We start from the raw sequence: 15,495 nt of genomic DNA on the forward strand, positions 1-15,495 counted from the left end.
TCTGGCTAGGAAGGGATTTATCAACATAACCTACCATAACTTCGTAAATATTAGGATTTTTTGCTAACAATATGCCTTTTACAAAGAAAAACAATATGAGTTTAATTTTAACCCCTCGAAAATTCAAAGTCATAATTAAACAACCATCTTACTGGCCCTGCTAAGGTTAAGAACTCTATATTTAAAGAAGAAATATCATAATTATATTCTTTAGCCAACATCATCAAGTCCTAGTAAACGGTACATTCTTGATATCTGTCACTGCAACACCATTTCTGACAAATTACCAGACTACCTTTTCTAAAAAGCACTCACTGAAATATAAAATAATACTATCTACATTAAGTATAAATATTTTTGTACAAAGTAAAAATTCAGATTTACATTTAAATGAGACTTTATATTTAATAATATACTTTAAATTTACTACTGGTAATATAGCGACACCATTCTTCTACAGTACTTAGATACGACGCGTAATAGGATCCTTAACTTATTGGTTATTGTCCATGACTATTTATATATACAAATTTTAAGCCAACAGGCTTAAAGGTGTCGTTACCAGGCCATAAAATTATTCAAGAAATATGATCAATCCCCTGATTCAAACATTAGTTCAATTTCATAAAACTGTTAAAGTAGGTACATTATTTGATCGAGTTAAAAAATGTACGAATGAAATTATTGATTATTATTTATTTACCTGTGTTGTTGTTTAACATTATTCTAAATATATCTTACGCCATTTGCAGACAACGTAAGCTAGGCAAAAGTAAAAAAATAAATATTTGAATTGGCACCACTTATCGATATTTAAAAATCTATAGTTTATAGAAGGCTATAAAGCTAAAGACTTTTTTATTGAAAATGCATGTAAAGTGAAAATAAGTAGTTAATTCTAATATATAAAGTTACTAATGAAATCTATGTAGTCAACGACGGATCTTAATTGTTTAGTTTAGTTTTTTTCTCTATATAGAATAGCTGTGTATGAAATATGCTTTGGAGTATATTTTCATTTATATTTTATTTCTTTCATTTTTATTGTGTTTTACCATTTATTTTTATTAAGTCTGTGGTTTATAAAGTAGCTCAGCGAATTAAATGTATAATCTTATGAGTAGCTTAATAAGGCGCGCATTGTGCATATCAAAATTGATAGATGACATTGGTCTGTTGACAACTGACAAATGAGTATTCATGTGAATTAATTTTTAGTTGAATAATTTTGTATGTTCATTGATAAAAGATATCTTGATTGAAAAATTTGTTAACTAAATATGATAAAGCTTAAGAAAGTTAAAAATCAAAGTGCCAAAATATTAGGGTCGCTGAACGATGAGGAAGTTAGAGCGATAGCTAGGCGCAGCGCAGTGTTACCAGTTAATATTTGGCACTTACCCATCTCTATTCTCTACAGTATAGACATAAGACTATTCACTGGCCAAAAAAACTATTCACTATTGTCGAATGTCGACTGTCGAAATGCAGGCACCACACTTCTAATTTAAATATGAATAATTTTAAACCCAATTTGATGCTGCAACCTGCATCAATTTAAAAGTGCTAATAAAATGTGTGTTTAGGAAATACAAAGTATCTTCGAATGAAGATCTTCCGTGAAATCTAAAAACAGGTGAGTGTTAAGTAAATGTTTGTAGCGGACGTGGTTTTAGTTTCTTTTCATTTGGTCTTACAGGGTGCTTTCAGGCCAAATGATTCTAAAATATCGATTCCTGCTTTATTGGTAAATACTGTGTTTCTGTTCTTAACATAATCCTTATGAATCCTAATACGTGCAAGCGTTTTTCAATACAATGGATCGTCACGGATTCGTTATTAATTGTCCATACTTCACCTAGGTAGATGTTTTTTTTGTAAGCACGGGATGCATCTGAATCCTGTGTTCAGTGAAAAAAATATTCTCACGGTTCGAGTCCTTTTATCTCGCAGTTATTTTTTTCTTGAACGACAACACATGGCGATACTTCCCGTTTATATGATTTCGACAATTGAAATACGTAATTACGTATCATCTTAGCGAACTTAGTGTTAAGAGATATTATTTATGTGTAGTGAGTTAAGGTTTCAATTGGTTTATAATGTTAATTCAAGATATATTCAATAGATCACAATATGATTGAATTGGCCTTGATTATGTCAGAGGCATAATATGCACTGAGTAATGGCCTTGTGGGGCTCTCAAATGCTAAGGAAATTAGTAAATGATTTTGGCATCAAAACATCAAATGGAAGAACAATGAAGAACACTTACCATGTACCCTATATTTGTTATTAATTTTAATACTGGGATAACTGAATTGGCTTTAGTGTTTTCAATTTATGTATTCGAAGATAATATTTATCAGGCTCAAAGCTGACGCACACTTGTGTTTCCTCAAGAAATAAAGTAGTCAAACCAATAGATTTAGTTTAAAACTCTTAAAGGATATAAGATATACACAACATACAAGATATAAGATTAATTTAATTTTTGTGTGCCATGGTTAGCACTGGTGTCTACTGCATATGACACTGAATATGGGCATTCTATGGTTTTGTAATTTCAACTATTTCTAGGTTATCTTTGTAACAAACGCACCCATAACAAAAATTCTTGTCTCAGCTTTTTAGATATTGTAAATATTGTATCATTATTAAAATTTGGTTAAATTGAATTATAATACTAACACAGTGTTAATATTTACAGACTGGCTATGTGGACTTAGAAGGAAAAAGTGCAATGGAATAAATGAAAGAATTATCTTTGTAAGGTGTTTCAAATGTAAAGCCACATATGTAAATTACTTTTAAATTCAAAATATTGTATAATGAAAACCTGATTATATAATCATCATTTCTCAGAGTTAAATAAACAAAGTGGATATAATAGAAGCAGATTGCCGTTCTTAAAGGATTATTATTTAAGATGGCATGGATTATACCTCTCAATAATTAGAAACCTGTTTGGAATGTGTATTCTATTAAATACTCTTAGCATCACAATATGCATATATATTATGGGCTTTACATAAATCTGTTACTCCTTCCAATTTGACCAATAGAATAGGGGATGATTATATAAACCAAGCATATTGTTTAATAATCTGATCACGCAGGTTTGTTTGAATTAAAGAAATTTTAAAGTTTATTCTATTATATTCATAAGAATATTTAAAATATAAAATTTATACTTATAAATACTGATGTATGGTAATGCAGTTTGAGTGCTTGAGATCATTTTCAACTGAATTTGAATTTCAAATCTGTTTGACTGTAATGCACACTCGCTGGAATTATTTCATATTTCTGAAATTTGTTTTTATATCAGCTTTGAAAATGTATTGAATGTAGCGTAAAATCATTACTGTTTTTTTAGTTAAGTACTTGTGTGAATACTTGTTAAAATTATGCACTTTTCCAGAAAACATCACAATGGAGCCATCATGCTCGTACTCTGAATGTGATATATTTAAAGGAAGCAAAAATTCCTTTGAAAACAATGTGGAAGATAAGATTGATGCCAATATTGTAAAGCCTGCAGAAATACCAACTGAAAACAATGATGACCAACAAATTGAAGACCTTGAAAGAGATGACTTCGAAGAAGAAAACAGAATTCTTAAACATTGCTCTAATATGGTAGTAGATGAAGACGACGCTTCTACGGCACAATATTCTCGGCCTGTAAGTAGCGTCGACCCTGATTTATTAAAAATAGCCAGTGCAGAAACAATTGCAAGGTTACAACATTTCATGTCTGATGATTTTGGCCTTCCTGGCTGTGGCCGAGAAGCAAACAAAGTTATAGGCAGCAAATTAAAAGAAATGATACATGATAAAGCAGGGTTGTTTGTACAGGGAACATCTATGTCGAAAGAAGATTTTATGCAAAAACTAATTAATAGTGGAAAGCCAGAAAAGAAAGATTTTCCGAAGGGAAAATTGTATAAGGCGGAATTGGAAGAAAATGCAAATGATAGCAACATGGAAATTGATGCAGTTAGTGGGCCATCGGGTAGATCTAATTCTAATGCTTCAAGTATTGCAAGCACTAGCTCAGATAGTAAGGATTTCACAGTGCCTTCGACTTCAAATGCCGAAAAGCTTTTGGGGCTTTGTGATGCTACCAAAAACGGAGAGAGAAGTTCCCAAGTCTCGGTGAGTAATTTCTTGATAAATATAAATTCATATACATATATTTTATTTGAATGATTTTAAAATCTTATAATTGTTGTATGTATATTTGCAGAGTTACGCATATTGCGATCCTGATGATGATTCTGATGAGGATGATGTGGAGGAGACTTGGTGTACCTGTCTTTCATCACCTGAGGTAAGTTTTTGACATCAAAGTGCATATTATATGAGCCAAGACTACAATTCTGCTGTTTTCATAATCTGTATTTCACCACAATAGCATCACATATATGAATGATTATATCTAATAATTTAATGAGATGAAAATACTCAGGCTTTGATATTTTTATAAAAGTAATTATTAAAAATTGTCAACTTTATTTTTAGGATGAAGAAGATGATGACGAACCAGAACCCGAGGAAAGATTTTGGGTAATTCTTTTGTTGACAGTACTTTACAAAGTTCTTTATTAAATTTAAACATGTTAAAGACAATATTCAGAACTTTATACTTATTCAAAATTGTGATATAGAAGGATACTTTTTGTTAAAATTTTTGTCAATGCCATTAATTGTAATATTCTTACATAATTAATTAACAAAGGGAGTAAAGAATTTTCCTTTAAGTAAGTAACTTTGTGCGGTTTCTTTGAAGGTACAATTCTGCTTACGTATAGTTTGTTCTTATTCACAATGATGACGTTATAAGTCAAATTTTGTTGCTTATATACTTGCAAATTTACCCTTTCATACGATTTGTATTCAGTGTGAATAAATAATTCATATGTTTAATTCAGAGAAAAAGACGCTACGAGCCACCGCAGCCCCAGTCTGCAAAAAGATTTCGTCCTGATGGTACTATGGTCCCATACACCGGCGAATGGAATAATTCTTGCCTGGGACTTCAATCATTGCAGCATAATATAAATCAAGCTTCGCCCGATTTGACCCAGTGGCTAAACAGGTAGATACAATTATTATATTTGTTAATAATAATGCACATCTTCTGGTATATATGCATTTAAAAGTTTTTTTATAGATTACACATTATACTAAGATTTATGTGTATACAAAAAGTGACGTTACTCGTTTATAGGTATGGTCCTCAAAGTTATGCAACTGTAGTGTTGATTTGTTTTTAAAAATAGGTCAGTAAATTATACCGCGTCACTCAGACGCCTTCGAGTTTTTGAGTTAACGGCTTACTCTCACGACATTTTCTACGACCTTGTAAGCGAGTTAAATGCACACAAATAAGTCCATTGATGCAATGCCGGGGTTTGAACCTACGACCTCACGGATGATAGTTGCATACTCAAACCACGCCAACCATTCTCTTTATTTCCTAAAAAAATCCAGAATTATTTTTGCCGGACGGATGAGGTTCGAAGTCCGATTTTTCTGGTACAAACTAGTTTAAATATTGTTTATCCTAAAAAATGCACGGTTGGTGGTTCTTCAAGAGAATACACACACATAGTCACAAACTATATACAGAATAGTCGCTATTTTCCTTTTTGGTATTTTATATTCTCTGGTATCGAAAAGTTTTAATTAATATTTATCGATCACAAGCTAGATACATTTATATATGAGATAATGTTCCCAAATTAGGGTGGTGTCGAGATTGAAATATTTAATATTTTCTTAGTAGTCATTGAAGGACTTCAACGCAAAGCAAATTTATGGTGAATCCCAGGGTTTGTGAATGTATATAGCATGTTGCGTTATTTATTAGCGAAATAATGTATACAACACGACAAGTACACTCTGATATTGTGTATCGTGGAATGTTATTCGTGTCGTTTTATTTTTTTATAAGAGTCGTATTGTTACACGCAGATTAAACGCGCAGTAAATGTCTTATAAGGAATATATTGTATCAAGTTTAATGTTAATATACCATATAGTATTAAATAACTGCCACCAAAATCGTTCAGACAAACATTCCTTTTGCTGTAAATTATTATATTACTCATATTGAATGCTGATTTGTTATATTAATTAATATTAAAATACCGTTCAAACATGTCTTGGAAGTTAATCCGTGTATATATGTATCATGTTTCTCCCGATTGCCAGCTATGTATTATAAGAAACATTGTTACGAGAAACCTAAATCGACAATTTTTGATATTTCTACGTAGACGAAGTCACGTTCAGCGGCCAGTATAACATAACTTTAATAAATAGTTGTTAGTTACTAGTCATAATCATAGGGGGTCGCTTGTCAAGTTTTACAAGAACGAATGCCAGGTGCGCAAATAAACTAAACTGTTTTCATACTTATGATCGTCTTACGTCGTTTGATACTTTGTTTATTTTTGGATTGTTCACTCTGTTTACCAAAGATTGTACCTGTTTTACATATCTTTATTCACAGTATATATTTTATATAACACGCAGTTCATTTCACAGTAATAATAAGTATGTGGAATAACTTGGTCGTACTGTTACAACAGCAACGTAGAAAGTATGTATGAAGATTTTTATTAAATCTATAAATTTCCCTTGAATAAAAGCATAGACAGCTTGCATTTTTTTCATATTTATGACCTTCCTATTGATATGACTGTAACTTATTGCATCTCCATTCAATCATTTACAATAGTTTCTTCGAGAGCATTGTGTTGTTGGACATAAAGAAAGGGGACCGCGTCTTTTATTAAATCGTCTCGAATGTTCGCTAACAAAAGTAAATTTTCTAATTAAATTGTTGACTTGCGAAATAATGTATCATAACAGGTCATGTATCAAATTAAGTAGCGAGCGGATTCTTATTTCTGATAACAGTGAGAGATATATGATTTTATGTGACGGCGTATATGTCATTTGCAAACAAATAGCTCTGTTATTATAAATACCTTTTTGTGATGTAATTAAGTAATATTTAAATTTAGATTCCAGTCCTGGACGAATGTTGAGAAGATTCAAGCTATCGACGCTCTCATAGGCCGCTGCACTGCAGGCCACGTGCGCCACATGATGAAGGCTATAGAACCTCTTTTCCAACGGGACTTCATATCGCTTCTGCCCAAAGAGTTGGCACTTACAGTGCTCGGATACCTGTCGCCCAAGGACCTCTTACGAGCTGCACAAACCTGTCGATATTGGAGGTAATAATATTGTTTTTAATTTTCTGAGTTATAACAAAGACATGGTTCTTTTTGATCAACATAGTTTAAGTCTCAAATAATTATTGATTAGTTTTTACTTTTCGTTTCACTTTTAAATTGTTTAAGTTATTCGTTGCCCCGCGAACTTCGTTTCGGCTTAATATGATTTTTTACTTAGCCTACGAACGTACGTACGATGTAATTTTTACGTACCAACGAAGATTTTGCTATACCACAATAGAAACTGGTAGTTTTCCGGAATAAAACTTATTACTAAATAAATATACATATATTATTTTTAAAACATTTTCTCTCCATATAAGCCTTCCTGAGTGTTCAAGGAAAAAATGACAAAAAATACTCGAATTGGTCCAGCCAGTTTTACGCTTAGCAACATAGGTTAATTAAATATGGTAATATTATTAATTTTTTTATTACTTGTTTTAGTGGCATTGTATTGAATCAAGATCAATTCCGGCTCACTATCACGGAAATTCCTGATTTAAAAATGAGCATTTAATTTAAATGTATTACAGATTCCTCGCTGACGACAATCTTCTGTGGAAGGAACAATGCCGCCGCATAAGTTTGACAACACTAAAAAAGCGGCTTCGCTCTATGCCCCGTTGCGCAAGTCCATGGAAAGCCGCCTACATGCGTCAATCCCTTATTCAAGACAATTGGCTCCACAAGCCCGTAGACAACCCCATAGTGATGCGTGGCCATGATGATCACGTGATAACTTGTCTACAGTTCTATGGAAATCGCATACTCAGTGGCAGTGATGATACAACACTCAAAGTATGGTCCGCTATTACAGGGAAGGTATGTTTTGTGAATTTTTCTTGAAGCTATTGTGAATGATTTAACAATGCCTCAACGGAAAAAAACTTATATTTTTTTAATAAGAGTTTCTTGTCTTTTAAAAGTAGCTGATTCCCGAGAATGATTGAGAAGTATTTTTTTTAGTTTACTCCCTTTATATAAATATATATACATATATATATTTGTGGAAATGTGATAATGTTTTTTAAATATTTATATTTAATATTGTTATAATAAGTTAAATAGTTAACATCAAAAGACTTGTGACAACAAGACAAATGACTTGGTTAATGTTTATAAAAAAGATACCTTTTTTATTTGTAACATGTATTTGTTCCAAATTTGCGGCCTAAATAAAAGTATAATAAATAATATTTCAGTGTCTGCGCACATTGGTCGGCCATTCTGGTGGCGTGTGGTCATCGCAAATGATCGGCGATCTTGTGATAAGCGGTTCCACTGATCGTACTCTGCGTGTATGGAATGCGAAGACAGGCCGTTGCCTCAAAGTGTTAGCCGGACATACTTCGACTGTTCGGTGCATGCACTTGCATCAAAATAGGTACGAATGCTATGCGATTTATATTTCTTATTAATTAATTTATTTAACTAATTTTTATCCTACTAGAGAGAGAAACATAACAAAAATCAATACGCAATATTGTGTATTTATAATTTTTGGTGATTATGAAATTTTGAAAATTAGTTATAGTATTAACTTACAATTTATGTGCACTTTTTCTTAAATTCTAGTATATTGTTAACTAACAAAGTGTTTGGGCATTTAATATTTTTAAAATTGTTCTGCGCTGGCGTTACATTAGTGCTACATGCGAAAACCATAATCTATTGATACCTTTTCCGTTTAAAGCAAGCTTAAACTTTTGCTATACCTATTAAATTATCGCTTCCCCGTTAACATCAGGCACATTATTGATGTTTATATGTTCTGTTCTACAACCTGAAACGTTTATTATCTCGAGATTCGAACTTAAATCATATGGTGTCAAGTATTGCCTATCTATGACAGGCGTATGATAAATGTATAGTGGCCAAGCAATAATTAGCTTCAAGGCCTTTATTTATGCCAATTAATTAAATAACATGGCTGGTTAAATATACTAGTCGAATTTGAGGTTTAATTATGTCTGTTTCGTTGACCAATGTTTATCGAATCCGATTTTCGCCGAGAATAGTATCCAGGATTTCCGAGTTTTACGGCTAATACGTTAACAAACTACGGAGGCTAATACCAGCTGCTGCCTGCGATTTTATTTGTGGATTTTGAATAATTTTGTTATCTCTTATTAAATGCGATATGCCGTAAATAAAAATACGATTTTGGCATTTATCATTCTTATATGAATTACGTATATACTAGAGTGCTTCCAATTTATTTTCATGTTTAATATCAAGTAATATTTTACACCATTTATGATATGTATAAAAGGAATGATTTATAAACGCAATGCTGGCAATACAATATGTCATTGTTTCGGTGATGGTGATATTGCACGAATAAATGAATTTTGATTAATATATTATAGTATTTGAACTGTGTATTCATATCATAAATTTGAATGAGGTAAATTGAGTACATATTGTCAAGACATGTTTGAGAAAGCTAACATATGATTATTTCTATAGAAATTATTGACAGCGATTTTTAATAGAATCATCTAGATTCTATATACCAATGCTTCATATTCCCGAAAAACGCGAATGCAATGAAACCTTTTTGATTTCGTTTTCCATTTGCCAAGCCATTGTCTCGATTTCGACTGTGAATATCGTTTTTTAGTTTTTCGCTTGTCCACAGAGTGGTGTCAGGATCACGTGATGCAACTCTACGCGTATGGTCGATTAGCAAGGGCTGTTGTCTTCGCGTACTCGTTGGTCACTTAGCGGCGGTGCGTTGTGTCCAATATGACGGTAAAGTGGTTGTGTCGGGCGCATATGACTACTTCGTGAAAGTATGGAATCCAGAGACAGGGGAATGCCTGCACACATTGGCGGGACATACCAATAGGGTTTATAGCTTGCAGGTACGTATGTATATGTAAAGTTTTTTTCTATAAGTGTTTGATTAAAAGTGATAATGCGATACATTCTCCCCAATAAGAATATAAATATATACTAGAAGACTAATTTTTTTAAAATGGAAGTCATTTGTTTGTCTGAATGTGTTCTTAAAAATGGGTAAAATTTAAGTTCACATAGTAGTAAAATATCTTTGTTCGAAAAATGGAATTGACATGCTTACCACGGAGCAATATTGGGGGTTAACAGGAAGACTTTCTAACGACGATGCACAAGACGCCTTTCATTAATAGGAACTGAACAAATGATTAAAAAAAATATCTGTGTGATCGCCGTGGTACTATTATATATAATAGCACCACGGCAGAAATAAATATTTCTTTATTAAAATAACACACACAAACACATACAACTCTTTGAGTAAGAAAAAGTGTCATCGCGCTAGGTTCTGAGAATGCTCAGGTTTCTCAGTTCTGCCCTTATAATCTTCTGAGAATTCCACATAGCTGTTTGTGTTTGTCACAACAAAATCTGGACCGATTTTTGGCCCGATTCATAACTTTGAACGATACATGGCGACACCGTTACGAACTGTAAACGAAAAACCGTAATTTCGAATGTCATTCGAACTCCAAGAAATTATGGCGATTCCGATCTTCAAGATCATGGGCGGTTTTTTCTTGGATTGCGTGGTAATGATCGAAAAGCTTAATCATGGAGACACCATAATGTACTTTGTAAGCAGGATAAATACCATTGGTGTGGCTTGCAAAACTTGTTTTTTCATTTTCCATTCAAGACGCTGGCTTCAAATTTTTAAGAATATCCTCCCATCTTCGTAGAACCCAGCACCTTATGATTTCTACCCATTTCCGTGGCTATAGGAACATCTCAGGAGACATCATTGTGAAGATGATGTTTATTTCCTATTAGTTTTGTTATCATCCCTATTAGGTATTTTTAGTATTAGCACGCTTCGTTCCTTTTTCTTTTGGCACATTGCTAGTTCACCTTCATCCTCTTTTCTTTGGGCACAAATTTACTGGAACTATCGCTATGTTAAAGACTTTTACTCCAGGAAGATGAATAAATACTGGGGTATTTATTACAATTATTTTGTTAATAATATATAAGTGGTGCTGCAACCTTTTAGGTAACTCGGATTTTAAAAGCCAAGTAGGTGATCAGCCTTCTGTGCCTGACACACGCCGTCGAATTTTTGGGACTAAGGCGTTCCCGTTTTCTCACTACTTTCGACGAGCGACTGTTAAATGCGCACATAGTAACTTCGTTTTTGCACTGACGTGATCGACCGTATGATTGAATGATGAGGGTGGCACGTTGAAACTACTAGACAATTTTTTTAACAATATCATAGTTAAATCATTATATATATAAAGTTACATATATAGTATTGTTTTTTATTAATATAATTTACACATTTAAGGAAAACATTATTTTAACGGATTGAAGCGATGTATTATTAATTTATGTTAAATTTTCCCACGTTTCGCGTGCTTAAAAATATGTAAAATAATATTTAAGTTTATAATAATACATAGCTTCAAACTATTAAAAAATTGTTTTCTTTAATTATACATATATTTTAAAATCTAATATACTTATTATAAATTACAGTTTGATGGTGTGCACGTTGTAAGTGGTTCTTTGGATACGTCGATCCGCGTATGGGACGTTGAGTCTGGTCAGCTGAAGCATACACTCACCGGCCATCAGTCCCTGACTTCGGGCATGGAACTTAACTCAAATATTCTCGTTTCGGGCAATGCTGACTCGACTGTTAAAGTGTGGGATATCACCACTGGACATTGTCTTCACACTTTATCAGGTAAATACTTTTCCACGCCCAGAAGATATATGTGTATAAAGAAGATACTACACAAACTTAAGGATTTTGTTTTTATAGCTTAAGTTTGATATTATTCAAACTTATAATTTTTTTTAAGGCAAACAAAGGCCTAGAATCAATCACAGGTCATCACTGGCTATGACGTTAAAAATGTTCATTGTTAATATCACGACTAAAAGTTCACTGATATATTTGTATAAGGTTTCATTTCATCTCGTATGACAGGGCTAAATCTCTTTTTGTTGAACGCCCCTAAAAATAAGTGAATTCAACAATAATCGTTTCACTGATAATTTTATTTACTCTAGTTCCCTATTTGTGATTAAATCTGCCTGAAAATAAGTAAAATATTTTTTAGTTGTATTGCTTTGACTACAAATTTATCTATAATGGAATGTCTATGGTCTATTGTACTCGTGTACAAATAAGAGCAAAATGTCTTGTAACAAAGCTCTGTTAAGATAGAAAGCCAAACAGATTTAATTTTATTTTTCAAAAAATTTTAGGTCCAAACAAACACCAATCGGCGGTCACCTGCCTCCAATCCAGTAACCGTTTCGTGATAACATCGTCCGACGACGGCACCGTGAAGTTATGGGACGTGCGTACTGGTGAGTTTATAAGGAACCTAGTCGAACTCGGCTCCGGCGGTTCTGGCGGAGTCGTATGGCGTATTCGGGCTTCAGCGACTAAACTCATTTGTGCTGTCGGGTCCCGAAATGGCACCGAAGAGACCAAACTATTGGTCCTCGACTTTGACGTTCCTGGGGCTTGTAGGAAGTGTGATGAATAGCATAGACTAAATCGGCGCCTTATGCGCCGACATGCCAATCTCTATGCGCCTTGGCAGTGTTAGACTGGCGTGGGAAAGGGAGGCATAAATTCTGTAATGTGTTGACATTTGACAATTGACCAGACATTTGTGTGTCATAAGAATACTCAATTTATGATAATATTACCGTACGCGGCATGTTTTGACATGTTGCCTCCAACCACATCTAAAATGTAATGATAATATGCAAAGAATTATGTTGATTTGATTTTATTTATCTTAGTGTTTGTCAATCGGATCATATTTTGACAATGATTTTAATGTAATTTACCTTCTGTGTAGGTGACTAGATTTTTTAAATAATATTATGTGTATGTAATATTTTAAGTTTTTGATTGACGATGGTATGTTAGAATAATTAATCGTTTTATTTGGACCACGCACTATTTTCTTAGGTTATAGGGATGACATTTTAATTTAATTTAACGTTTTATCAATTTAATTATTATATCTTAAAGGATATCAATTCGATTTTGGTGCAATGTTCACAAGCAAAATAATTTCATATTTTTTAATAATTTTGATCCTGTTATAGGAGGCAAATAATCTCGATTCAAGTCAAATTGAATTGTGTACCATTTTAATGCAGTGCCTACACAGCCATACCGTCTGGTATAGGCAAGCAGTTGTTTGCCGTAATTTTACGATATACCAATATTATACCATTTATGTAAACTGTAGTTGTTAGATTTGATCTTGAATAGGTAAATAATGATGGCTGCCATTATGCATTGCCAAATTATTGCACTAAACGGTATGCTTCATTATCCCAAAGAGTAAGGTGAAGTTGGATTGCTGTAGGGTTTCTTATTTAGCGTCTGTTCTGTTTTAAGACAATTATTTATATATTAACATTAATTAATACTGACATTTTGAGGATATTCGTGTTATAGGATTCAATTTCAGTTAACAGTAGAAACCCTACATGTTAGTAATAGTGTAGATAGTGGGCGGACTACGGAGTGTGCCATTGCTTTGTTTTTAAAATTGCCTATTTTAGAGTTTTTACGTATTTGGCCCATTTGTATGCGTTTCTCGATTTTTCTTTTATTTGGACAACAGTATCTAAATATGTATGAGAGGAGAGATGTTATTGAGAGGTCATGCCTAAGTGGAAGTTGTTACTCAAATTATCACATCACCAATTCACAATTGTATGAGATAATGTAAATGGGCTAATCATCATCACAAAATACTATTAGTATACAGATTTACAAAACTATTTCGTTTCGGTTATAATAATAAGTTTAAGCCACAACTTTATTTAAAAATTTATTTTTTATCGATGTGAAACACTCCTGGACGTAGCCAGAACTTAGTTTTATTACCTTAGTTTAGTCGAATTTGTTATTATTATTTTTAATTTGATTTGTTAATTGCAATTATTTGTTCCCATTAATCATTGTTAATATTATATACAATTGTATTCAATTAATTAATTGTCGTGGTGTTTTATTTATTATAATTACTGCAATCAGTGCATAATAACTATGAAATTAAAAAAAATCACATTATTCTTAGGTTTTCAATCTTCACAATTCTCGAAGAGATCTCTCAACATAATAATTATATTTATTGTAGATAGGCAATAATTTCAATAAAATCATTTTGATTCAAATGTATCATTAAATATTGAACGACGAAACATAGTAATAGAATATGACGGTAGTTCTACATATTATCCTAATAATGTATCAGTTTTGTGATGTTAATTTTGTAGATTTTTCAATGGCCAGACATTTGTCTCTTGTAATATAGACTAAGGTTTCATTCATGTATAATCCTGAAATTCAGATTTCAATTTAAGCCTTGTAAATTAAAAGGCCCATGTATTTGGTGTTTAACCTGCCGTTAAACAGTTACGAATACTGTATATGAGGTTACAGCGTATACACATACTATAAGATTCTTTCTACTATTCTATGTATATAAATATTATCAGCGATATGTGAGACGTAACGCGTTTGTGTAATTGACTGGAAGTCTGCGACGCGGCCAGTTAGCGTTACTCGTTCAATGGCTGAATATTTAAACGAAGACTGAGGTATAGGTATAGTGTAATTATAGTATTTAGTATAGCGAACGGTTAAAATGTCTAAAGCAATAAGCGACGGACATTGTAACCGTAGGCTCTTGCACTCCACGCTACCCACCATCCTGTCTTTGTTTATTTCAAATCAATATGATGTCTTGTATGCGTTTCGCGTTTGTTTTTAATTTAGTATAAGACACGCTGACCAACTAAGCAACGATCTATTTTTGTAAATATAAAAGCGCGCAATGTATGATTTCCGACATTATATTTTGTAAGTTCGTTTTGGTGTTATTTAATATTGATTGTATTTTTCTGAATTATGTTGACCAATTATTATTTCTTTTTTAAATTTAAAAAATCTGATGTCGTAATTACTGAAATCTGAAACTGAAAAAAATCGTATGTTCGTATTGAGTTTTATCAAAAATTATGCCTTTTATGTAATTAATAAATAATTAAAATTGATGTATCATTATCTGTTTTATTTCATATCTTAAAAGCGAAAGTTGTAATTAAGATTAGAACTACTCACTCTTTCAACACTTAACTACTATGAAAGTATTTCTGTTTCTGTAAAATTGTGTCCTGTGAGCACAAAATAGCATAGACATGATTCGATAAATCATTTTCTAACTTT

At 32.4% G+C, this 15,495-nt stretch overlaps 1 protein-coding gene across 3 annotated transcripts; it reads left to right on the forward strand.

The window, feature by feature from the left end:
• Positions 1–1,443: 1,443 nt before the first annotated feature.
• LOC110999613 (F-box/WD repeat-containing protein 7) lies at positions 1,444–13,949 on the forward strand. Of its 3 annotated transcripts, none has more exons than XM_022268789.2 (13): positions 1,444–1,636; positions 2,711–3,119; positions 3,425–3,687; positions 3,862–4,161; positions 4,253–4,336; positions 4,528–4,572; positions 4,938–5,104; positions 7,041–7,256; positions 7,793–8,081; positions 8,462–8,643; positions 9,901–10,126; positions 11,760–11,970; positions 12,498–13,949. In XM_022268789.2, the coding sequence occupies exons 3-13, from the start codon at positions 3,436–3,438 to the stop codon at positions 12,782–12,784; spliced, it is 2,259 nt and encodes a 752-aa protein (XP_022124481.1). In that variant the 5' UTR covers positions 1,444–1,636; positions 2,711–3,119; positions 3,425–3,435; the 3' UTR covers positions 12,785–13,949. The 3 variants fall into 3 exon arrangements, with proteins under 3 accessions (XP_022124481.1, XP_022124466.1, XP_022124473.1); XM_022268774.2 differs by having other exon boundaries at positions 2,711–2,785; positions 2,866–3,119; positions 3,425–4,161; XM_022268781.2 differs by having other exon boundaries at positions 2,711–2,769; positions 3,425–4,161.
• Positions 13,950–15,495: the final 1,546 nt, after the last annotated feature.

This window comes from Pieris rapae, chromosome Z, assembly GCF_905147795.1.
Source record: "Pieris rapae chromosome Z, ilPieRapa1.1, whole genome shotgun sequence".
NCBI classification, from domain to species: Eukaryota; Metazoa; Arthropoda; class Insecta; order Lepidoptera; family Pieridae; genus Pieris; species Pieris rapae.

Bases quoted from the DNA above. Each gene is read 5' to 3' on its own strand.
- LOC110999613 (XM_022268774.2), top strand. From the start codon at position 3,436: ATGGAGCCATCATGCTCGTACTCTGAATGTGATATATTTAAAGGAAGC. The intron at 4,573-4,937 runs GTAATTCTTTTG...TGTTTAATTCAG, and splicing joins AACCCGAGGAAAGATTTTGG to AGAAAAAGACGCTACGAGCC. The intron at 8,644-9,900 runs GTACGAATGCTA...GCTTGTCCACAG, and splicing joins ATGCACTTGCATCAAAATAG to AGTGGTGTCAGGATCACGTG.